Genomic DNA, 25959 nt, shown 5'->3' on the forward strand with positions numbered 1-25959 from the left:
TTTTTTTCTCTAATTTTATTTTATTTTTAAACTTTACATAATTGTATTAGTTTTGCCAAATATCAAAATGAATCCACCACAGGTATACATGTGTTCCCCATCCCGAACCCTCCTCCCTCCTCCCTCCCCATACCATCCCTCTGGGCCGTCCCAGTGCACCAGCCCCAAGCATCTAGCATCATGCATCGAACCTGGACTGGCAACTCGTTTCCTACATGATATTTTACATGTTTCATTGCCATTCTCCCAAATCTTCCCACCCTCTCCCTCTCCCACAGAGTCCATAAGACTGTTCTATACATCAGTGTCTCTTTTGCTGTCTCGTACACCGGGTTATTGTTACCATCTTTCTAAATTCCATATATATGCGTTAGTATACTGTATTTATGTTTTTCCTTCTGGCTTACTTCACTCTGTATAATAGGCTCCAGTTTCATCCACCTCATCAGAACTGATTCAAATGTATTCTTTTTAATGGCTGAGTAATACTCCATTGTGTATATGTACCACAGCTTTCTTATCCATTCATCTGCTGATGGACATCTAGGTTGCTTCCATGTCTTGGCTATTATAAACAGTGCTGCGATGAACATTGGGGTACACGTGTCTCTTTCCCTTCTGGTTTCCTCAGTGTGTATGCCCAGCAGTGGGGCTGCTGGATCATAAGGCAGTTCTATTTCCAGTTTTTTAAGGAATCTCCACACTGTTCTCCATAGTGGCTGTACTAGTTTGCATTCCCACCAACAGTGTAAAAGGGTTCCCTTTTCTCCACACCCTCTCCAGCATTTATTATTTGTAGACTTTTGGATCGCAGCCATTCTGACTGGTGTGAAATGGTACCTCATAGTGGTTTTGATTTGCATTTCTCTGATAATGAGTGATGTTGAGCATCTTTTCATGTGTTTGTTAGCCATCTGTATGTCTTTTTTGGAGAAATGTCTATTTAGTTCTTTGGCCCATTTTTTGATTGGGTCGTTTATTTTTCTGGAGTTGAGCTGTAGGAGTTGCTTGTATATTTTTGAGATTAGTTGTTTGTCGGTTGCTTCATTTGCTATTATTTTCTCCCATTCTGAAGGCTGTCTTTTCACCTTGCTAATAGTTTCCTTTGATGTGCAGAAGCTTTTAAGGTTAATTAGGTCCCATTTGTTTATTTTTGCTTTTATTTCCAATATTCTGGGAGGTGGGTCATAGAGGATCCTGCTGTGATGTATGTCGGAGAGTGTTTTGCCTATGTTCTCCTCTAGGAGTTTTATAGTTTCTGGTCTTACGTTTAGATCTTTAATCCATTTTGAGTTTATTTTTGTGTATGGTGTTAGAAAGTGTTCTAGTTTCATTCTTTTACAAGTGGTTGACCAGATTTCCCAACACCACTTGTTAAAGAGATTGTCTTTAATCCATTGTATATTCTTGCCTCCTTTGTCGAAGATAAGGTGTTAAGGACATGTTTAGACATAGGCCAAACTAGCTAAGTTTTTGAACAGATCTATACTTACAAAGCGCTTAGAATAGTAATGATACTTAGCAACTACTTGATAACAGTTACATGCTAATACCATTGTTATTTTTATTATTTATTTTTCCAGGTCATCCAAATAATTCTCTGGCCATAGACAGAGCATAATACATAAAAATATATCAGTGAAATGAGATTTGGTTCTTTGACATGAAATGAGACCAATTTTGTACTGCAAATTTAAAAGAGCCCAAATTTGTCCTGTGATGTGGAGACTAGGAATCATTTCCTTTATTTTTACATGCAAGTTTTCATGGTTTTAATCGGCACCCTACCAAACTGATAGATGCCTCTAGCTGTGTGTGTCAGTGTGGTTGCTGAGAACGTCACACATGCAGTAATTACAGGGGACGATTTTTGCCTGATTTTCTTCCTAGAGCATTTGCTATGCTGGAAATGCTATGAAAAGCTTAGACTATAGTACAAATACTATTTTTAAAAACAAACTTTTATTATATATTCTTAAAATAAAGTAATATATGTTCATCATAGGAAAAAAAACAAGCAGAAAAAAGCAGGGATAATCACTCAAATCCGACATGCAAAGAGAACTGCTATTATAGTGTATGCATATTTCTTTGCAGTTCTTTCTCTGTACATAGAAATACATTTTAAAATGGCATCACAGTGTAATATCCCATTTTGTAATGGCTTGCTATGTCTTTATCCTGTGTCATTAAATACCTTTCCATTGTCATTATTCTTTTACAATATTATTTGCATTGTCTATGACATCTTTAACCATTTAATTTTTATTGTTTAATTTTTACCTTTTCTTTTTTTCCACTATAAATTATTCACTGGGTGAACAACTGAGTTACCATTGTTGAGGGTTATTTAAATGTTAAAACAGCTAAATTGTATAAAATGTGCCTTGGCACTGAAGTAAAGTAACGGGCAGATGAAATGATTGCATACGAATCCTCATATGCTGCTATAGCCGTCTCTGTGAATGGTCCCAGAGGCCTCTGGCCCAGATGACAACTTTCAGGAAGCACTGGGAAAGTGGTGTTCCATAATTAGAGATCAGAAGCCCTCAGATGGGCTGTGATTTAGGAGAGTAAGTTAAAATCAACTATCTGCTGACATCAGGGGACCCTTCCGTTACCTGTTTGTTTCTATGACAAATTCATACCAATTCAAAATAACTTTTCCATTCGCAGGTAGATTTCTTTTTTTAATTCTTTTAGGTTTGATCTTGTAGGTTGCATAAGCTGTGTTCCGTGACTTAAGTGTGCTTATCCATTCATCCTTCCTGCCAGGAATGCCATCTCCAACCACACTGAAGAAGTCGGAGAAGTCTGGTTTCAGCAGCCCCTCCCCTTCACAGACCTCCTCCCTGGGAACGGCATTCACACAGCATCACCGACCCGTCATTACAGGACCCAGAGGTGAGCTGCTCCGCCTGCACCCTTGATTGTGCTTAGTTCATGACCTTGGAACGAGAGTAGTAAAATGAGAGACAACGAGGACTCCCCCAGAGTAGTTCTGAAGGAAGTGAGTGTTCCAGTTTCTTATCCTCGGGGACTGCTTTGGAATTGTAGGGACCCAAGGGATTTGGTATCAAACCCTGATCCTTACCTCTTTCTTTGCTGGTGGGATGTTGCAAAGAGGTGGGAGGTAGTTTGAATTAACCAAAATCAAATCTGTCTTAAGGGCTTTCCTGGTGGCTCAGATAGTAAAGGGTCTGTCTGCTATCTGGGAGATCCCTGAGTTGGGAAGACCCTCTGCGGAAGGGAGTGGCTACCCACTCCAGTGTTCTTGCCTGGAGAAGTCCATGGACAGAGGGACCTTGTGGCTACAGTCCATGGGGTCACAAAGAGTTGGATGCTAATGAGCAACTAACACTTCCTTATCTTAGAAATTGTATGAGAGGGGCACTTGTGTGTGCCTGTGTGTGTGTTTGTGTGTATGTGTGTGTTAGGTGAGTTTATTTTCATTCTCTCACCCCCTTTCTTGAAACCTGATTTCAATATGTGGCATTTTGCATTCAGGTTATTTGCATCACCGTGTTGACGAGCCGTCTTCATTCACTCCTTTTGAAGTGGTAGATAGTTTGTCTGGTTTTCATTGCAATGTTTTCATTATTTTTGTCTCGTGTACTTTTAAGTTTATTATTAAAATGTGTCCACAAGAAATATGATTTGTATTTCACATTAAAGACAAGCTTTAAACCTCAAGAGAATGTCAGCAAATCACTTAACTTGATCTTGTTGCAAGATGAAAATATTTATTAGTTTGTTTATGAAACTCCCACAGTAGGAGTATGAATAATTGTAACCACGTTTGCTTTCTTCCATCAGATTTTTGTTTAGGTAAGTTTGTGATCTACCAGCTGCTATCATAAAACATCCTAGAAAGTTATGGTCTCTTGTCTACTTTGACATACGCCTGGAGAAACTGGTATTTCTTGCATTAATCTCAATGTGAGTCCCACAAATCTGAATCCCTTTATGAATACTCTGTGTACATCTCAGGGAAATATAGCAGTTTAGAGGGCTGGCCAATGTACATGTGTAGAAATCACTTTGAAGAAAATAAGTATTTTGACTATTATATGAAGCAGTGTCTATCCACAATTATGAAAGCTCACTTGCCCCATCTTTAAAGATCTTGTGATCATTGATGGAACTTTAAGTGTTCTAATTATTCCACTTGTGTGTAAGAGTGAAAAATACGTGCATTACCCTCCCCCCAATTTGAAAACCTTGCATCTGAATGAAATTATGTGCTCCCAGAATTAATCTCTTTGAATGGGGCAGTGTGATGATATTATTTTCATTGTCAGCATTCCTTAAGCATTGAAACTGTGGTGGGAGGTAAGAGATACGAAGATTTAGTCAGAAGATTTTTGGTCTCAGGGAGATAAGGCCTGTATGTTTCTCATCTTTTTATGACCAGGCTGACATGTTCTAAGTGCTACATGGATCTTAAAAGCAGAGGTTTCTGTAGGAAACTCTGGAGTGAATTGTAGAGGTTCCTTCATCATCAATCAAGGATTTACTGAGTGCTTGTCACTGGGCAGACACTGGGTATTCAGTGGTTCCTGTCCTCATAGAGCGTATTGTCCAGTACAGAAAAATAAGCATTTAGAATATGTTGTGGAATGCACACTTTTCACTTTATATCACCTAAAGAACCTTCAAATGGTAGATATTGTCAGAGTCAAATCTTAAAAGTCACTTAGATGAATAGAGGGCATTCCAAGCGAAGAAAAGACTCCTGGTACACCAGGATTAGGAAGCAGCAACGCCAGCAATCAGGGTAGTTTTTTAAGTTGCCTCTTTCCATTTCTGCTTATCGTTTGAATTTTCTAATGTCCTCTCCAATAAAATGGGGACAGTAGTAATGGCTCCCCACTCCAGCACTCTTGCCTGGAAAATCCCATGGACAGAGGAGCCTGGTGGGCTGCAGTCCATGGGGTCACTAAGAGTCGGACACGACTGAGCAACTTCACTTTCACTTTTCACTTTCATGCATTGGAGAAGGAAATGACAGCCCACCCCAGTGTTCTTGCCTGGAGAATCCCAGGGACGGGGGAGCCTGGTGGGCTGCCGTCTCTGGGGTCGCACAGAGTCGGACACGACTGAAGCGACTTAGCAGCAGCAGCAGCAGTACTGCTGAAGGAATTTTTTTTTCTCCCAACCTCACATTCTTACACAGAAACTACAATAAAACAATATTTGTAGAGACTCTGAGGGGTATAAGGCAATGTGCGTATGTTATCATTTATTCAGTAAATACTGAATGCTTTCTATATGTCTTGCCTTAAAACTATAGATCTAGAAATGATTCTAGCACTTACCCATAAGTGCCATGATTGGGAGCTTCTTCTTGCTAAACAGTTAATCACATTTGCTAAAATGATCCACACTGAGTTGAATCAGAGGGGACCTTCTTATTCTACAGAACTGTGAGTTTTGGTCTTCTGTTCATACTCATGGAATTGTTTATGAGGAAAAGAGAAAGATGCCCAATTTAAAAATTATGGAACAATTATGGAATTCCAAAGAATTTTTTCACCAGACTTCAATATGGTTCACAGCATCCTCAGGTCTCCTTTCTGGGAAATCTACTCAGGAACCCATTCTTATTACATCCTGCCCAACTTAGAGGTCTGGTGAAGGGAAGTGGGGTAGTTGGTATGAAATACTTCAGCGGCATCTTTGTGGTCAGCATGACAGAGTTGAGATAGCTTAACATAAGACCCTGTTGGGCTAAGACCTTTTTAAAGGTTGGTGGTTAGACACTTGTTATTTAAAACATACTCACTATAGGTATCATATTCCCTCTTATCCTTCTGTGAACTGGTTGGAAAGCTAATGCTTGGAATGACATCACATCTGGGACTAAGAGTTGATGTTTTAGGAAGATAAGGCTGGATTTAAAAAAGGAGAGTCTGGCAGAGGGAGCCAGTGTAGAATAAATGTGGCATGTACATTAAGGAGAATTCAACCTCACATGTTCTTTTTATTGGAAGGAGAGGCTTGGCTTCCCTGGTGACTCATATGGTAAAGAATCCATCCACAGTGCAGGAGACCCAGGCTCGACCCCTGGGTCAGGCAGATCCTCTGGAGAAGGAAATGGCAAGCCCATTCCAGTATTCTTGCCTGGAGAACCCCATGGACAGAGGAACCTGGCGGGCTACAGTCCATGGAGTCGCAAAGAGACAGACACAACTGAGCGACTAACACTTTCACTTTCTCTTATTACAATCTGAAATGGTAAATCATTAGAGAATCCAGATAGATGATCAGACTTCAAAAAGGCCAGGAAGAAGAGAAAGGTGTGTCCTTTATCAGGATCCTGGGCACTGGGGAGGCTGTAAACTGTAGTCTTATTCAGAGTCACATGGTATAGTCACCTCTGGATAGCACCTAGATTGTAAGACTTCTGCTGCCTTCCTTAAAATTCCTCATGGGAATACCTCAACTAGACAAACACCAATCAGTAGACAGTAGCTGTGTAATATACCCCAGTGCCCAGACCTGAGGTGGTATGCTAACAGAGCTGCTGCTGCTGCTGCTGCTAAGTCACTTCAGTCGTGTCCGACTCTATGCAACCCCATAGACAGCAGCCCACCAGGCTTCCCCGTCCCTGGGATTCTCCAGGCAAGAACACTGGAGTGGGTTGCCATTTCCTTCTCCAATGCATGAAAGTGAAAAGTGAAAGTGAAGTCACTCAGTCGTGTCCGACTCCCAGCGACCCCATGGACTGCAGCCTACCAGGCTTCTCCATCCATGGGATTTTCCAGGCCAAGAGTACTGGAGTGGGGTGCTAAAAGAGCTACAGAACAGCAAATCCACCTCAAATTTCAATGAATTCACCAAATTCATTGAAAACAAGCAATGGTCCTATTTTTCACTGCAAAAATTAGCTATGTTTGGAAATTTGGTGGCCACCTTTTACACAGGAAACCTCTCTTTGATGATTGCAAAGCTGAGGCAGGAAACACAGAGCCTCGAGGGGAGTAAGTACAGAAGCTAGGGTTGGAGGTGGAATGGACTGGTGTTTGAATCCCATTTCCACCACTTTTACCAGCTGTGTGAACCTGGCACATAGCTTTGCTTCTCTGAGCGATGGGTTCCTCATCTATAAATTGAGGATCTAATCTCAACCTCAGAGAATTATATTATCTTAGGAGTAGATGAAATCATCTACTCATGGGCATGATCAGGTCAGGCAAACAATTAAGTCACCCATTTTCATCAGGGCTTTGAAAGTCTCATGCTATCATGCTGTCCTCCTGCCTTTGCCTGTCCACACACTGGACACACTGGTCCCATCCCAAGACCAATTCGGGTACCACTTTCTACCTGCAATCTGCTCAGCTCCAACCAGGCTGCCATCATCTCTCAATCTGCAGACTCTGGGAGTCTCTCACGTCACGTCTTCACACTCCCTACACCAACTTGGTCTTACTTTGTCAGTTCACGTACATGTCTTGTTCTTTCTCTAGAACAAAACCTCTGTGAGGAAGGATCTCTAATAAACACCTTTTGATATCTTCATTGTTCCTCACACTGTGGGTTTTGAGCTCAGATTTTACCTGAATGAATAAAAAGTATGCAAGATGTGCATAAAAGGTACATAAGAGATATTCATCCCATCCCTGAAACTGACAGATTCTCAGTGCTTCAGAAGGAGTAAGGGTGACATATGACAATAGTTGATATGGCCCTTCTTTATAAGGAATGTCCAAGATGAGGAAGAACCATGGCCTTTCATCCAAAGAAAGCTTTTGCAAGATTATGTAGTAAGGTTTATTAAAAGCTATGGTGTTTCTTAGTTGATGTTATTCTAATCTTCTAATCTAAAATTGGAATCTAATTTTCCAATTTCCCTTGTGAAGGTAGGGGCATGTGGTTTCTTAAAATGAACCCCCTCTCTGATGGTGTCATTGTTTATGGCTTTGATAAATCATTTAACATTGTGACCTCAGTTTAGCCATCTCATAGGGGATAACACTTTGCCACCTCACCTGGTGGCTCAGATGGTGAAGAATCTGCCTGCGATGTAGGAGGCTCAGGTTTGATCCCAGATTGGAAAGATTCCCTGAAAAAGGGAATGGCTGCCTACTCCAGGATTCTTGCCTAGAGAATTTTAGGACAGAGAAGCCGGGTGTGTTACAGTCCATAATGTCCAAAGAGTCAGATACGACTGAGTAACTAACACTTACGTAGTTAAAATTAGGTGAAGAAGTTAAAGACTGTGGAATGCCCTACTGAGTGAGGAAGAGATTAAGTTTCCATTATACGTTAGTACAGTTGCTGTGCACTTTAAACGGAAAGATTGGGCTTTCGAAGACTTTCTTTTGGCAGTGCTTAAAATTTCAACCATAGTAAAGTATTTAATCATGACAGTTCATCTTCTTCATGATAATGAAGAAAAATTATCATTTTTCTTTTTTCTTCCCTTTGCTTTTCTAAGAGTTGTGGGTGTACCTGATGATTTAAAAGGGCCTAACTCTTTTTGAGAATGATTTGGAGTACTCATCAGAGATATTTTAGAATTTCTTAAAAGTTGTCTTCTCAAAACTTATGTTTCTGCCTTTAAGTCTTTGCTATTTCCAAAAGCGAGATAATAGATGATACTTAATTTAAATGCTTAGCACAAAGGTAAAGTGACTCTGTGCTTTAGGGATCAAGAGGCAGTCGGGAACCTGCACTATACATGTTGTAAAGCAGGGGTTGAGAGTAATTGACAAATAAGCACCAATTGAGCTTCGTCTAGAGCCATAGAATTTCAGAATAGTAAGTACTCTTGGGGCCTTCTGGTTTAATTCTTTTCCTGGATCCCTTAAGAATGTGTTTGGCTGTAAGTAACTGGAAATCTAAAACAAACATATGGAGTTTTCCCTGGTGGCTCAGTGGTAAAGAATCTGCCTACCAATGCAAGAGATATGAGTTCAATCCCTGGTCTGGGAAGATCCCACATGCCCTGAAACAGCTAGGTCTATGGGCCACAACTACTGAGCCTTGCTCTAGAGCCCGGGAACCACAGCTACTGAGCCTGCATGCCCTAGAGTGAGTGATCTGCAGCAAGAAAAGCCACCGCAGTGAGAAGCCTGCACACGGCAACTAGAGAGTAGCCCCCGCGCACCACAACTAGGAAGAGAGTCCTCACAGCAGCAGAGACCCAGCACAGCCATAAATAAGTAAATAAGAAAATGAAAACCGAGTATGTGGTTCAGAACTGTCATGGCGGCATCTGAGTGCAGTCAAGGACTGAGATTTCTTCTCTTATCCATGCTTTAGTGGATTGTTCTCAATCTCACGCTGTGACCTCATGGTCACAGTGTAGCCACTGCCCTCCTGCCATGCATCTGCATTCCAAGCGTTTTAAAGAAGGGAGCAGACAAGAGCCAAAAGTGACTGCCAGGTCATTTTGCCACCTTTCATAGACTCTTACTCAGCATGATCAAAACTAAGCCTCTTGATCACCTCTAGCTGCAAGGGAGGCTGGAAAATCTAAGTATTTGACAGAGCACATTGCTGCTCTGTATAAAATTGGGGTTTTATAAGTAGGAAAATAGGAGAAAAATATTCTGGCTAGCAGTCAACAACATAGTTACCGTTACTCAGAGAAATGCGAAATCTGAGTTGGCCAGAGCCAAGACTAGAAATCTAGCCTCCAGTGCTAAGCCTTTTTCAACCTATTTCTACCTTTTTCTCCACTACTGGGAGAAATCAACTGCATTTATTTCAACAGTTTGTTTTCACAATTTTTATTAGTCAAGGACATGACATAGCCATTTAGATCTTTCGATAAGTATGATACAACTCTTATTATCACACTGAGTTTTTTTTGTAATAGCAGCCATAAACAGATCATTTGACCTTTTTTTATGAGCCCATGAATCCTTGCTACTGGTAAATGCAGGGTTTCTGCTAGGTGCAAGTCATTTCAAAGATAGCTTTTGAGGTCACTTTGACTTTTTTTTTAATATTGAAATTAGTGTGCAGACTCCTATTACTGTCTAGGGGCCTGTTAACTTTTCCACAAATATTTATCAAGTACTTACAGGGTACAAGGTGCTCTGCTACTTGCTGAATACTGTAGGGAATAAAGCTTGGATTCTGGCCTCAACTTGCTTACTTCCTAGTAGATGGCAGACAAGAAAGCCAGCCTTGTATTATTGTGATGGGTGCTCCCAGGGTGCTGCCAAGATCCTGGTCCACCTGATAGAACTACCGTGGCAGATGACACTGGGCCAGTCCAAACAGTGTGACTTACCCACTGACTTACCTCCTTTCAAAGAGAGTGCCTCCTGGTGGTAAGCAGGCAGCAACAGCAAACCATTGTGCTTTTAGACAACTAAGTACTGAGGAATCCAGACATACAAAACGTGAGCAAATGGCCAAAGCCCCACTTCTTTATGGGTCAAAACATATATATATATATACACACACACACATGAAGGGGCTTTAGAGATTGCCCTGATTTTGAAGACATGCGCAGATGGCCCTGATTTTGAAGACATGCGCAGTATGTATTAAAACAATAGCCATAACATTGTGCAGCTTTCAAAGAATCCTGCCAGTTTCTGTTCAGACACTTACATGCTCTATGAACCTCTCTAAATCCAGGATCCTCGTGGCCCAATCAAGGATCTTGCCTTTAATGATGAGACATGTGAGGGTATGAAGTCAATAGTCTCTCCCAGTTTGGCTGAAGATAATACACTGCAGAGAATTACGAGAATAAGATAACTTTCCAGGAAGTTGAGGTCACCAGGAAAGGTTGGAAGACCAGAGATTCAAAGACAATAATAGAGAAGGAAGGAGAGGAATAATGGGAAGGCTCAGTCATCACTAGATGGCAGGGCCATTAGAACGGGACCACGTCTTTATTCTTCCTCCCGAGATTCTGTATCTCCCATCCTCGTGGTTGGCGTTAGCAAAGCACTTAGTAGGTTGAATGAGCACATAGGTTTGATTGACAGCAAACTGAAAGTTTGGAAATAACAGGTGGTTCTTTCCATCCTCCTTGTGTGATAATAATACCATATTGAAATGTATGTATTTCACAGCATTTAGGGAGATTGCATAGCATAGTGAATAAATGCTCGATATACACTTGTTGTTTAGCCACTGTCTTGACTGATCCTCTGTGACCCTATAAACCGAACATGCCAGGCTTCTCTGTCCTCCACTGGCAGTCCCTGAGTTTGCTCAAATTCTTGTCCTTTGAGTCAGTGATGCTATCTAACCATCTCATCCTCTGCTGACCCCTTCTCTGTTTGTCTTTAATCTTTCCCAGCATCAGGGTCTTTTCCAGTGAGTCAGAAAGTGGCCAAAGTATTGGGCTTCAGCAACAGTCCTTCCAATGAATGTTCACGACTGATTTCCTTTAGGATTGACTGGTTTGATCTACCTGCTGTCCCAGAAGACTCTTCAAGAGTCTTCTCCAGCACCACAATTTGAAAGTATCAATTCTTTGATGCTCAGCCTTCTTTATGGTTCAACTCTCACATCCATACATTTACTCAGTTTTAATTCAGAGCTTCTATTTTCATGAACATTAAGAGAAATGCTGAGCTCAGAATGATTTGATCCTCTTTTTATGGAATATTTGCTGTGGTATTATAAACGTTTCTGCCCAAATGAAGGACCCTAAAGAAGGAAGAAGTCCCTGGTGCTCCATCGCTCTCATGACCTTGGCATCCTTCCTTGGCATACACCCACTACCTAAGCAGTTGGTTCGTTTAGCTTTCTTGTATCATATCTTGTATCAAAGACTCCTTTGCCTCTTAGGAAATATTTTTAACTTAGTTGTAGAACACACTAGTGCTCCTTTCAGTGGAGCTGAATTTAATTTGTCTCTCCTGGTTTAGTGCAATTGAATCATCTCAGGAAAATGAGAAGCAATTAAGTACCTGTTGCTAACAAGGTGCTGAAATAATCTGCCAACAGATGCAAAGTGTTTATTTATTATTGGAGTATGTCATTTGAGAAAACATTACGTTGTCTTTCGACAATCAGAATTGACTTTCAAATGCAGGCATCACAGACCTAACAAGTACCACCTATGAGGAGCACTGAAAAGAGAATAAGAGGGCTTGTGAACACTGGGCAAGGTTAGCTCAAGTGCCGGTGCCGGGCCTAATGGGAACCCTCATTGATGGGATTTGAAGGAACTGGATGGTAAAGAGGAAAAGCAGCTTTTTAGCAAAGGCCCTTTAAGTCCCAGTTCAGGAAATTATTAAATTCATTAGCCAGATACTTAGAGCCAGCTATTACTACCCAGCCAAAGGAAAAAACAGTGCCAGCAAATGTTTTAAAACTACAACTAAACAAAAGTCAGGAAGCGTGTAATTAAAACTGTACCTTTATTGTATTGTAAAGAGTTTCACTGTGACATGGAAAATATTTAAAGGAGAAGGCTGTTTAGCTAATTTGTCTGCAAGTGAACCGCTTAGTGGAGAAGTACCCTAAATTAACTGTAAGGCCACCCACCGAGCGAGCCTCATAAAGGGCCGTGGCTGCTCAGCTTGGTTTTGTGTAACCGTTCAATAATTACTAGATAAATGCATAACTAAAAGCTCTATTACACTAATAATTTGTACTGAGATAGATGTGTGGGACACCCTGCTGGGTTAATTTGTCATCCCCGCAGCAAACTTCTAAAGAGAGCCCTTCTGCAGTGCTATCTGTTAATATGTGGTCCCAAGGAGGACAGGTTAGAGCAGTAAGACCAAGTGGCTCCTTAATCTCTTAAAGAGGCAAAATGCACCCCGCCCCCCGCCCCCAGCCCACCGCCGGCCAGCTAGGTGAGTGCCTGAGAAAAGAACAGGGTGATTGGTGATTAACCACATGGACCCAGATTGAAACACATTTGGACAAAAGGAGCTGCTCTCCCTTGGAATTTCTTGCCCCTTTCTCTTCATCTCTCCCTCGCTCTCTTCCACCCCTACCTCCTTGTCCCCCAACCATAAATCCACACATATAGACACAGTGAAGGCACTAGTTCTGGGCAAGGTTTCTTTGAAATCCTGTCATTGATAAGACTTCTGGGTACTGTTGCACTGTAAATCCTATAACCAGATAAATCCCGATCAGGTCTTTCTAGTTGAGCTTAATATAATGTTGATTTTATGTTTAGATTTATTCTTTATTTTTCTTTTTTCAGAGTAGAATAAAAAGTCAGTATTGGGCTTGTATCTCCCTTTTATGTGGAATGTTTTCTTCTATCACACACACTCACACATGGTCTTTTAAATATGAAGTTCGCATTTAAGCTTTAATGCAGGGATTTCAACCTCCCCAATTGACAGAACCGTAAATCATGTTAAAGTTAAGTGAATTACTGTAGCATGGAACTGTAGCTTTAACAGTGTTTATGTAGTATCAGCTTATCATCCACGTAGGCAAAGAGGGGTGAGCACTGATACTCGAAATGGGAAGGCACGGTCCTGTTAATGTGGCTGCAGTATCACGCAGAGTCACCCATTTCATGCCACATCCTTTGTATTGTTGAAACAAGTGGATTCAATCACTCACGTGAATGGATGGCCTTTTAAAATGTGTATTTCCATGGTAAATTTTACATTTGCCATTTCTTAGTATTAAGTAGCAGTTACTTCCTCTCCACCCCAAACGATTCATTTTTCCTATGTACAAAACACATGTGAGGAACACCAGAGTGGACAGTTGTAGTACAGTAGTAAGGGACCTATGAGGCAAATATCGTGAAAGGAAATAAATGATTTGACCTCTGAAAAATAATTCGTATGGGAGCAGAAGAGTGCAATGAAAAGCACATGGGCTGTGGCGTCCCACAGAATAGATTTCAAATGCTTCCCAGCCACTCAGGATCTGTACAAGCTTGGGCCAGTCCCTGGCCTCTGCTGGCCTCTGTTTTCCCACCTGTACGAAACTTTAGGTGTTAATAGGAGGAGGAAGTGAAATGACATATGGATAGGGCCACGTATGTGATTCGTATGTTACTAAACGTTAGCTGTCTCAGAGTCCCCCCATCCCCATATCTTTTGCTGTCTTTTTATGTGGTTCTCTTGAAAGGATTCTCACTCCTCTCATTGCTCACTCCTCAACTCCAGCTTTCTCTTTTATCTGCTCCTGTGAGTCCAGAAGATGTGTGTATTTCTCCTCACTGAGAGGAGTCTTATGGAAGTCTTCCAAGGAGCCCCTGGAAGAGATGGGGCCTCAGGGACATGAGCCAGCCCAGTTACACCATCCCATCACTCTTGTTTGGTTGGAGGAACAGTCGAGTCTCCTTGTGGGGCTGGTGAACCTCCTACCATGATGACTGGCCCACAGCCACGGTGATAACTTCACTTTGACTTGTCTTCATTCAGGCATGGCTCTTGCTAAGGGATAAGCACCACTGTTACTTACACAAGTCAAATCAGCAAATAATTTTTGAGAGTGTACCATCTGCCAAGCACTGTGCTAGGCCCTGGTGAACAAATCAAACAAGCTTGTCTTGCCCCTCAACCTGAAAGACCAGAAGAACAAACAGTTGTTACTCGGATGAGATTCATGAATTAAAGAAATGGGTAATATAGCAAGGTATTAAAAGTATTTGTGGGCATTTGGATTTATTTGTCAGTTTGTGTGGGTCCAGTCTATTGGTATACAGTATGTATTTAGGAAACCTTAGTATCCCTGAGGGATATCTGTAGATCTTCACGAATCCTCAGATTCCTGAATACCATAATAAGCATTGTTGAACTGTTGCATACCCAGTAATGCATCAGTCCCCGACCTTCTTGGTACCAGGGGCCAGTTTCATGGAAGACAGTTCTTCCACAGACTGGGATATAGGAGATGGTTTCAGGATGATTCAAGTGCATTAAATTTATTGTGTATTTTATTTCTATTATTATTACATCAGCTCCACCTCAGACCATCAGGCATTAGATCCCAGAGGTTGGGGACTCCTGCAATAATGAACAGAAGACATGTTAAAGTACTCTTTCAAGTGAAATATTCTTACAAGGGAAAGAACCCAGCCAGATTGCTTAATCACCTCTCCATTCTCCCCAAAAGAAAATAATGGATTGTTTGTGTAACGAAAAAGTCTGAGGGTTTGTGGCTTCACGTAGAACTGGATCCAGGTGCTCAGGCAATACCTTCAGAAATCTGTCTTTTTATCATTCTCAGATCTTCTGTCCTCTGTGTGAACTTCATTCTCAGGCTGAATCTCCTCAGATCATGGCACTGATGATATGAGCAGTTCCAAGCTTAATTCCTACTCTTGTAACAGTCCCAAGGGAAAGAGAACAGCTCTCTCACAAGAGATCTAGAGAAGCCCAGCTCCTTCTTGATGCTCCGAGTGGCCTAGTGTGGGTCATTTGCTCACTTTTAAAATAATCTTTATGTTTAAAAGATAGTGATCTGATTCCCTGGTGGCTCAGGCGGGAAAGAATCTGCCTGCAATGTAGGAGACCTGAGTTCGATCCCTGGCTCAGGAAGATCCTCTGGAGAAGGGAATGGCTACCCACTCCCGTATTCTTGGCTGGAGAATCCCATGGACAGAGGAACCTGGGGTTGCTATAGTCCGTAGGGGTCACAAAGAATCAGACTAACTGAGCGACTAACACTTTAAAAGATAATGGAGGAGGCAGCTGGCATGGCAGACAGTGGCCCCACAGGGGTTACAGTGTTGGTGACCCTGACGCGCAAGCCAGGCAGTGGCAGCATCTACCTTCAGACCCCACCACCGCCCCGGAGCTGCAGGTGAGGCTTAAGGGAGGTGCCAAGGGAAGGTCATGGTCAGGTCTGACCTCAAGGAGCTATGGAAGCACGTCAGCCTGGGGAGTGGATCCTGGAGCAGTTCCCTGGCCTCTATGGCTGCCAGGAAGAGGGGATCCCGGAGCTGGAGATTGATGTGAATGAACTCCTGGGCGTGGAGAGTGATGAGACCCAGCTGCCAGGGTCGAGAAGCTGCTGGTTGATTGTTACAAGCCCACTGAGGCCTCTGTCTCTGGCCTGCTGGAATAGATTTGGGCATGCAGAAGCACACCCTGGAAAAAGACAGTCCTCCCACGAGACAGCCACTGCCCCCCAGTCTTATAGCAACAGCAATACTGGGGCCTGGCGCCATGAGCAGGACTCCCTGTGCCTCTGGCCCAGAGGTCTCTCCCCTGACATTAAAAGTAAACGTAATAGGTTTCTCATTGGTGTGGCCTGGGTTCTATGCCCACCCACAGAGCCGGGGGGAGGATGAAGTCAGTGACATAGACTGAGGTGGAGAGAAGGCTGTTACCCAAAGATACCTTCGAGCTTTGTTTCCAGAAGAACAGGTGAAGGACTGCTGGGCCTGCAAAGCTGATAGCTGCCCAGTCCAGGAGATTAGAGCACAGCTGTCCTGTGCCCAGGGCAGCAGGGTCGGCTCTCCCACCAGCCAAGTGACTTCATGTTGCAGGTGGGGCTTGAAAAGCACAGGTCAAACCTCGGTCTTAGGAGAGTGACAGTCCATGCCAGGGAACTCCAGGTCCACGGGAACAGTGGAGAACAGTTCAACTCTTCTTTAAAAGTTATTCACTTGCCTGTGCTGTGTCTTAGTTGTGGTAGGCGGGATCTTTAGTTGTGGTATGCGGCATGTAGTTCCCTGACCAGGAATAGAACCCAGGCCCCCTGCATTGGGAGCGTGGAGTCTTACCACTGGACCACCAGGGAGGTCCTAAGAACAGTTCAACTCTTGATTCCCGATGGTCTTACGCTGCCACAGGGCACTGCGTGATCCTGATTACTTTTAGTATATCTTAACTTACCCTAAGAACACAACTCCAAGGGTAATAAATAGCCCAGAGTCCAGCATATAGCCTGGGACACAGCAGATTCTCAACACATAGTTTTTAAAGGTATGAGCCCACTATGTACTAGGCACCTACATACACTAATTCTAATTCTCAGAAAAATCTCTTAAATTAATACTATTTTATCCAGTTTTACAGACAAGGATATGCAAGTTCGAAAATGTTACATAACTTTTCCTAGACTCACATAGGGAGTGAATGATTTCAAAACCCAAAATAGTCGAGCTCTAAAAATCACACAGACATAGGATTTCCATTTTGCAGCACAGAAAACCCAAGTGCTTAGGAGGTTGACACAGAGCTAGTTGATACCCAGCTTGGGGTAAACTTTGGTACCCTGACTTCAAACACTGGCCCAATGCGTCTCATACTTCTCCTTGTGTGAAATTTACCAGCAGTAGGAATAAATCCCTAAATCCTGTAGGGTGAATTCAGGAGGGTGCTTTGAAACCTGTGCTTTAGTAAACATGTTACTCAGAAATAGGGCCTTGAACTTCAATGTATACCTATAAGTTGGGCAGGGGTAGTGGGAAGAGAGGCCGTGAATCAGTCATTGCTTTGTTTGTTGTGGGGTTTGTTTGTATTGGTCTTGCATTTTTTTATTTTAAATGTCAGCAAAGACTTGCAAACAGCACAGGTCCCAGCATTTGGTAGGCCTCCCATAGGCTAGAGAACCTCCATGGAGCTTAGTGTTTCAAATTCCAGGTTGTTTGAGGATTAATTCTCTGTTAACCTATGTGATCATCCAATCTATGGTGGTTATTTTTCCCTTAAATGTTTTGATGTATCTCTTCTTCATCTCTTGTATATCTGGCATGTTACATAGAAGCTCAAGTTCCCTTCATGGAACTGAATCTTATCAACTTTGCTTATTAAACAGTCCCCCTTCGTGTCTCCAATAATCACAGCTGTTGTGTGGTGTTTGTAGGCATTTCACATTAGCCGTCATGGCGGCTTAGTTGATTCATGCATAAATACGGTCTATTCAGAGAAGAGGCCCTGTCAGTACCGAAAGGCTAGGGCTCTATCTCACAGAAAGAGCTTGAACTAGTGCATTCACTCAGGGTTTTTTTTTTTTAATTGAAGTATAGTGTCAGACTTTATTTTTTGGGCTCCAAAATCACTGCAGATGGTGACTACAGCCATGAAATTAAGACGCTCACTCCTTGGAAGGAAAGTTATGACCAACCTAGATAGCATCTTCAAAAGCAGAGACATTACTTTGCCAACAAAGGTCCGTCTAGTCAAGGCTATGGTTTTTCCTGTGGTCATGTATGGATGTGAGAGTTGGTCTGTGAAGAAGGCTGAGCGCCGAAGAATTGATGCTTTTGAACTGTGGTGTTGGAGAAAATTCTTGAGAGTCCCTTGGACTTCAAGGATATCCAACAAGTCCATCCTAAAGGAGATCAGTCCTGGGTGTTCATTGGAAGGACTGATGCTGAAGCTGAAAGCCACCTCATGCAAAGAGTTGACTCATTGGAAAAGACTCTGATGCTGGGAGGGATTGGGGGCAGGAGGAGAAGGGGACGACAGAGGATGAGATGGCTGGATGGCATCACGGACTCGATGGACTTGAGTCTGAGTGAACTCCGGGAGTTGGTAATGGACAGGGAGGCCTGGCGTGCTGCGATTCATGGGGTCGTGAAGAGTCGGACACGACTGAGCGACTGAACTGAACTGATTTATAATGTCATGTTAGTTTCATGTTAGTTTCATTTCAGTTATATATGTTTATGTATATATATATATTTTTCTTTTTCACATTATTTTTCCTTAAAGGTTATTACACAGTACTGAGTATAGTTCCCTGTGCTATACAGTAGATCCTTGTTGGTTATCTACTACTTTTCTGACTCTTATGTTTGACTTGACATAATATACACATGGATGGGGCTTCCCCAGTAGCTCATAGGTAAAGACTCTGCCTGCAAAGCAGGAAACGCAGGTTCAATCCCTAGCTATGGAACATCTCCTAGAGAAGGGAATGGCAACCCACTCCAGTATTCTTGCCTGGAGAATCTCATGGGCAGAGGAGCCTGGTGGGCTACAGTCCACTGGGTCTCAAAGAGTCAGACAGAACTGAAGCACCTTAGCATGTACGCGTGCACATACACATGGATGTGGGAAACCAGCACATACCCAAAGCATGTTAATTAACAATGAAAAGGGTCAATCAAAGAGTGACAGCGGCTAGTTAGTGGGGATACAGAAGGCAAGCAGTTTGCTTTGGAAGCCTTCAAAAAGATGAGGCGTCAGCGGGACGTCCAGCTGGGACAAAGACCAGGTTTGGTAGGCAGTGGGTAGGAGGAACAGAGATTGTCTGGTGCTCAGCTCACAGAAAGAGCATTGCTGGTATTTGGAGAGTAAACAGGAATTATGTGGGTCTACCCCAGGGGCCATTAGACTGTGGCCCACCAGTCGAATCTAGCCCTCTGCTTGTTTCTTAAAATGTTATCAAAACATTTTATGGCCATGCTCATTTATTTATGTGATAACTATGGCTGCTCCTGCACTGAGTAATTACAGCAAAAACCATGAGGCCCACAAAGCTAAACTGTGTCCTCTCTGGCCTTTACAGAAAATGTTTGCCAACCCCTAGTCTAGACTATAAAAAGGACTTTTGAAAAATAAAGGTCTTTAAGTAGCAAAAATTGATCTAAATTAAAATTTTAAAAGATCTTTGCTGCCCCTCACCCCTTGCTATATTTTTAAAATTTATTTTTCCAAAAGATATTGGAATTTGATCTCTATCCTGAACTTCTACCTTAACTCAAATAGAATAGAACATATCAGTTATCTCGGAAGTCTACTGTAACAGAAAGTTACTTTGTTTGGTAGCAATAACATAAAAATACTGGTGTTTTGCAAGTCATCGTGAAATATATATTTCTCTCATTTGATATACCCACGTCTTTCACACGTATTCAGTGATGTTAAAGATGTGTTTTGAAAACCTTGGTTTGAGTCAAAGGTTTGTTATTTAGAAAAAGTTTCACCTCCTAAAGGCTTGAAAACCATTGCCAGTTCCTTGTTCCTTGTGTCTCTGTTAAACCCCAGAACTCCAAACTTCTAAACTTTCGTGAATGGCAGGTCTGACTCATGAATGATGTATAAATTATAGCTATGGACCAGTAAGATTTCTCAGCTTTACGTAGGCTATCATGGTGTTACATATTGTGGTTTTGAATTTCTAAAGAAGTAAACGCCATAGTAGTTGACAGCCCAAACAATTCAAGTTCCATTTGCCCTTATGGAATGCTTTTTTTTTTAAGTGCATTTTTTTTTCTACTTTCTGCTCCTTTTAGAACTGTGCCTTATTAAAATCTTTACTTTTAAATATGAGTAGTCAGGATTTCTTAATGCCACCTTGTACTTTATGGAAATGGTTATTTTTGTCTAAATAACATCTTACTGCTAAAGACAGATGAGTAGCTTTTTCTTGTAATGGTGCTAACAGAGAGAAGCAGTTTGGAATTTCACCTGTTGCCACTGATGGTATCAATTAATGGTAAGACTGAAGTTTCCCAAATGCCAGGCCTTGGGAGTGGTCATTCGCTCTATGAGCAAAGAAGACTGTGTAACGCCATCTAACAAGCACGCTGCGCCTGAAGGAGGATTTGATTTTATTGTTTGCATTGCTCTCCTAGCAGCTTATCTTTGTAGCCTCCCATAGAAGAGAGACTAGGATCTGAGGGCTGGTGCCGGAAAGCAAAATGAATATGAAATGAACCTAATTCTCGTCCAACCCGTGAGAGTCTGCAGTCGTTCCTGGACGAGAAATTAAGTCAATGTCAAGCCTAAACTGAAGAATATATTTCAATCATGAATTCTTGGTTTGAGAAAAACGTAGGAGGGTTATTAGAACTTTTAAAGGTTCTGTTTGGGCAAAACTGCTGGCAGTGGTAAAGAGAGGTGATTTTCTTTTGTCTCTTTTTTTTCCTAAGACTTAGAATGAATTCAGAGAAGGCAATGGCACCCCACTCCAGTACTTTTGCCTAGAAAATCCCATGGGCGGAGGAGCCTGGTGGGCTGAAGTCCATGGGGTCACTAAGAGTCGGACATGACTGAGCGACTTCACTTTCACTTTTCACTTTCATGCATTGGAGAAGGAAATGGCAACCCACTCCAGTGTTCTTGCCTGGAGAATCCTGGGGACGGGGGAGCCTGGTGGGCTGCCGTCTATGGGGTCGCACAGAGTCGGACACGACTGAAGCGACTTGGCAGCAGCAGGCAGAATGAATTAGAATGAAATACAAGATACCAAACCCATGTGGCCATGACTCCCTGGCCATCTTTGAGCTGGAAAAATGGTCCATAAAGTCTCCTCCCTGTAGTGGACTCTCAGACCAAGAATCAGTTTTTGGACCTTAGAGGTCTCTCAGCATACACAGTAATACAGTAATGACTTTGACCTTCTCTTCCCCAGTCTTAATCAATTATGCCTTAAAGGAGGAAGAATACTTTTAAGTTAAATATATATATATATTATATATACAATAACATTTAATTTTAAACTTTTCCTCTTTCAAACTAAAACCAAAGAGTCTTTTAAATAATTGGGGCCACCGTGGGGTGGAGGTGGGGGGCGGTGCACAAACAAGTAAACCAGCCTGCCTGACCTGCTCTCTTGTTTAAGTACCCAGTAATATGATCATCTGGCAATAAAGAACTGAGCCTACACCTTGGGAAATTCTGGGTCTCTGCTTCTTTAATTGTGGCTACTTTGTTCAGATGTGTAGGCAGTGCCATTCCAGCCAAAGCAACCGGATCAAGTTTCCTTCCTTCCCATCTTATTTGTATTCTTTATGAAAAGCACAAGCAGTTGTTTGAAACAAGGCTGGCCTCTGGTTAAAGTTTAAGCTAGTAGTGAGATCCATCTCAAACAGAGTGTTTGTGACACTTTTTGCTGCTCCTGGCCTAGGGTACTAAGAGTATTAGGCCCCAGAAGCAGCCAATTTTGTAGTGCCTTTTAATACACAAAATTGTATTAACATCAACATGGATACAGATGGATGCACTGCAATAAACTGTAACCACTTGAGAAAAGCCTTTATTGACTTTCAAGTAAATAATGCACATTTTAAAGGATCTAAATATGCATTTACATAATGTGCTATAATTTTTTATTGTGTCAACTACTCACACACACACATCCATAAGAGATGTTTTTCTCCATCAAAAATTTGGACTCGTACCATTATTTTGTGCATTGCATTAGCACCATGCCAGATTCACAATGGTAGTTCCTCTTCTCTAGGGCCTGAGCTGACCATCTCAAGATACAGTTAGTCAGTTTTGCTGACTGAATAATTGGTTGGTTAATTTAACCTCAGTGAAACTTTCTAAAATAATTTGTGACCACTTGTTTGAAAACTTAGGCACACTAAAAACATATAATCCAAGATAAAACAGAAATGAAATAAAAAAGAAGGAAAATCAGATTTATACATGGCTAGAATCTTAAATCTGAGCTTTAGAGCAATGGAAAAACCCAATGCAGTCTCATTGTTCAGGAAAAGAATGCTACTAGAAGGTTATCCAGAGAAATCACATGTGTTGAATAGTACTCCTTCATGGCTCACATGGTAGAGAATCCACCTGCAATGCTGGAGACACGGGTTCAATCCCTGGATCAGGGACATCCCCTTGAGATGGGAATGGCAACCCACTCCAGTATTCTTGCCTGGAGAATTCCATCAACAGAGGAGCCCAGTGGGCTACAGTCCATGGGGTCGCAAAGAGTTGGACATGATTAAGCCACTAACATACACACACACACATACACACACATATACACACAACATATTTTGTGATGTGTGTAACACAACTGTTTTCTGTTTGAAGAAATGAAAGCACAGGATCTTGAATGATTTATATCCTATTCCAGTGAATTAGTGGCTGAAGCAGACATCCAAGGCCTGAGAAAGTAGGGGTTGTGAAGAATGACCCTTTGAAATGCAGTCTCAGCAGTTGTCTAGTTTGAATCTACAGGCTAAATGATTTTCTGGTATTAATTAAGAATTAATTGATTATTATAAAAAAAGAATTAATTGATTATTATAAATCATCCATTGTAGAGTTAACTCCACATAGTACCATGTGTTTTCAGGTTTGTGTTACAATAAACTATATGACACAAGGAAAAGAGGAATAATTTTTTTTAGTAAAATGTAACAAAGAAACTTTCTTGAGGAGATCTCAGGTCTTTCCCATTCTGTTGCTTTCCTCTATTTCTTTGCATTGATCGCTGAGGAAGGCTTTCTTATCTCTTCTTGCTATTCTTTGGAACTCTGCATTCAGATGCTTATATCTTTCCTTTTCTCCTCTGCTTTTTGCTTCTCTTCTTTTCACAGCTATTTGTAAGGCCTCCCCAGACAGCCATTTTGCTTTTTTGCATTTCTTTTCCATGGGGATGATCTTGATCCCTGTCTCCTGTACAATGTCACGAACCTCCACCCATAGTTCATCAGGCACTCTATCTATCAGATCTAGTCCCTCAAATCTATTTCTCACTTCCACTGTATAATTATAAGGAATTTGATTTAGGTCATACCTGAATGGTCTAGTGGTTTTCCCTACTTTCTTCAATTTCAGCCTGAATTTGGCAATAAAGAGTTCATGATCTGAGCCACAGTCAGCTCCCGGTCTTGTTTTTGCTGACTGTATAGAGCTTCTCCATCTTTGGCTACAAAGAATATAATCAGTCTGATTTCGGTGTTGACCATCTGGTGATGTCCATGTGTAGAGTCTTCTCTTGTGTTGTTGGAAGAGGTTCTCTTGGCCAAACTCTATTAGCCTTTGCCCTGCTTCATTCTGTATTCCAAGGCCAAATTTGCCTATTACTCCAGGTGTTTCTTGACTTCCTACTTTTGTATTCCAGTCCCTTATAATGAAAAGGACATCTTTTTTGGGTGTTAGTTCTAAAAGGTCTTGTAGGTCTTCATAGAACCATTCAACTTCAGCTTCTTCAGCATTACTGGTTGGGGCATAGACTTGGATTACTGTGATATTGAATGGTTTGCCTTGGAAACAGAGATCATTCTGTCGTTTTTGAGATTACATCCAAGTACCACATTTCGGACTGTTTTGTTGACCATGATATGGCTACTCCATTTCTCCTAAGGGATTCCTGCCCACAGTAGTAGATATAATGGTCTGAGTTAAATTCACCCATTCTAGTCCATTTTAGTTCTCTGATTCCTAGAATGTCGATGTTCACTCTTGCCGTCTCCTGTTTGACCACTTCCAATTTGCCTTGATTCGTGGACCTAACATTCCAGATTCCTATGAAATATTGTGCTTTACAGCATCGGACCTTGCTTCTATCACTAGTCACATCCACAATTGGGTATTGTGTTTGCTTTGGCTCCATCCCTTCATTCTTTCTGGAGTTATTTCTCCACTAATCTCCAGTAGTATATTGGGCACCTGCCAATACACTTCCCCAGAGGAACCTGGGGAGTTCCTCTTTCAGTATCCTATCATTTTGCCTTTTCATACTGTTCATGGGGTTCTCAAGGCAAGAATACTGAAGTGGTTTGCCATTCCCTTCTCCAGTGGACCACATTCTGTCAGATCTCTCCACCGTGACCCGCCCATCTTGGGTGGCCCCACACGGCATGGCTTAGTTTCATTGAGTTAGACAAGGCTGTGGTCCTAGTGTGATCAGATTGACTAGTTTTCTGTGATTATGGTTTCAGTGTGTCTGCCTTCTGATGCCCTCTTGCAACACCTACCGTCTTACTTGGGTTTCTCTTACCTTGGACGTGGGGTATCTCTTCACGGCTGCTCCAGCAAAGCGCAGCTGCTGCTCCTTACCTTGGATGAGTGGTATCTCCTCACGGCCGCCCCTCCTGACCCTGAACGTGGAGTAGCTCCTCTTGGCCCTCCTGCGCCTGTACAGCCACAGTTCCTTGGACGTGGGGTTGCTCCTCTCCACCGCCACCCCTGGCCTTGGATGTGGGGTAGATCCTCCCGGCAGCCGCCCCTGACCTCGAACGCAGGGTAGCTCCTCCCAGCTGCCACCCCTGACCATGGATGTGGGGTAGCTCCTCTTGGCCACCGCCCCTGACCTTGGGGAGGGGAAGCTCCTCTCGGCCACACTTCGGTGCTCTTCTGCGCGGGACATTGTAGCTGATGAACAGAAATGGTATGGTATGGACCTAACAGAAGCAGAAGATATTAAGAAGAGGTGGCAAGAATACACAGAAGAACTGTACAAAAAAGATCTTCACAACCAAGATAATCACGATGGTGTGATCACTGACCTAGAGCCAGACATCCTGGAATGTGAAGTCAAGTGGGCCTTAGAAAGCATCACTATGAACAAAGCTAGTGGAGGTGATGGAATTCCAGTTGAGCTATTTCAAATCCTGAAAGATGATGCTCTGAAAGTGCTGCACTCAATATGCCAGCAAATTTGGAAAACTCAGCAGTGGCCACAGGACTGGAAAAGGTCAGTTTTCATTCCATTCCCAAAGAAAGGCAATGCCAAAGAATGCTCAAACTACCGCACAATTGCACTCATCTCACACGCTAGTAAAGTAATGCTCAAAATTCTCCAAGCCAGGCTTCAGCAACACATGAACCGTGAACTTCCAGATGTTCAAGCTGGTTTTAGAAAAGGCAGAGGAACCAGAGATCAAATTGCCAACATCTGCTGGACCATGGAAAAAAGAAGAGTGTTCCAGAAAAACATCTATTTCTGCTTTATTGACTATGGCAAAGTCTTTGACTGTGTGGATCACAATAAACTGTGGAAAATTCTGAAAGAGATGGGAATACCAGACCAGCTGACCTGCCTCTTGAGAAACCTATATGCAGGTCAGAAAGCAACAGTTAGAACTGGACATGGAACAACAGACTGGTTCCAAATAGGAAAAGGAGTACGTCAAGGCTGTATATTGTCACCCTGCTTATTTAACTTATATGCAGAGTACATCATGAGAAACACTGAGTTGGAAGAAGCACAAACTGGAGTCAAGATTGCCGGGAGAAATATCAATAACCTCAGGTATGCAGATGACACCACCCTTATGGCAGAAAGTGAAGAGGAACTCAAAAGCCTCTTGATGAGAGTGAAAGAGGAGAGTGAAAAAGTTGGCTTAAAGCTCAACATTCAGAAAACAAAGATCATGGCATCTGGTCCCATCACTTCATGGCA

The 25959-nt window shown here is 42.2% G+C and overlaps 1 protein-coding gene across 12 annotated transcripts in view; it reads left to right on the forward strand.

Annotated features, from left to right (window-relative positions):
- Positions 1-25959, forward strand: part of NFIA (nuclear factor I A) — a 408138-nt gene that overhangs the window by 313097 nt on the left and 69082 nt on the right. For all 12 annotated transcript variants that reach the window (XR_015160139.1, XM_086390289.1, XM_086390281.1 and 9 more), the window contains one exon: positions 2776-2904. Coding sequence is in view for 11 of the 12 variants with exons in the window: in XM_086390289.1 (XP_086246415.1) it covers positions 2776-2904 (129 nt within the window). In the remaining variant the exon portion in view is untranslated. The remainder of the gene's footprint in view (positions 1-2775; positions 2905-25959) is intronic.

The sequence above is a fragment of the Bos grunniens genome, chromosome 3 (genome assembly GCF_055505025.1).
Source record: "Bos grunniens cultivar Pamir isolate PY7600 chromosome 3, Bosgru_T2T1.0, whole genome shotgun sequence".
Lineage (NCBI taxonomy): Eukaryota > Metazoa > Chordata > Mammalia > Artiodactyla > Bovidae > Bos > Bos grunniens.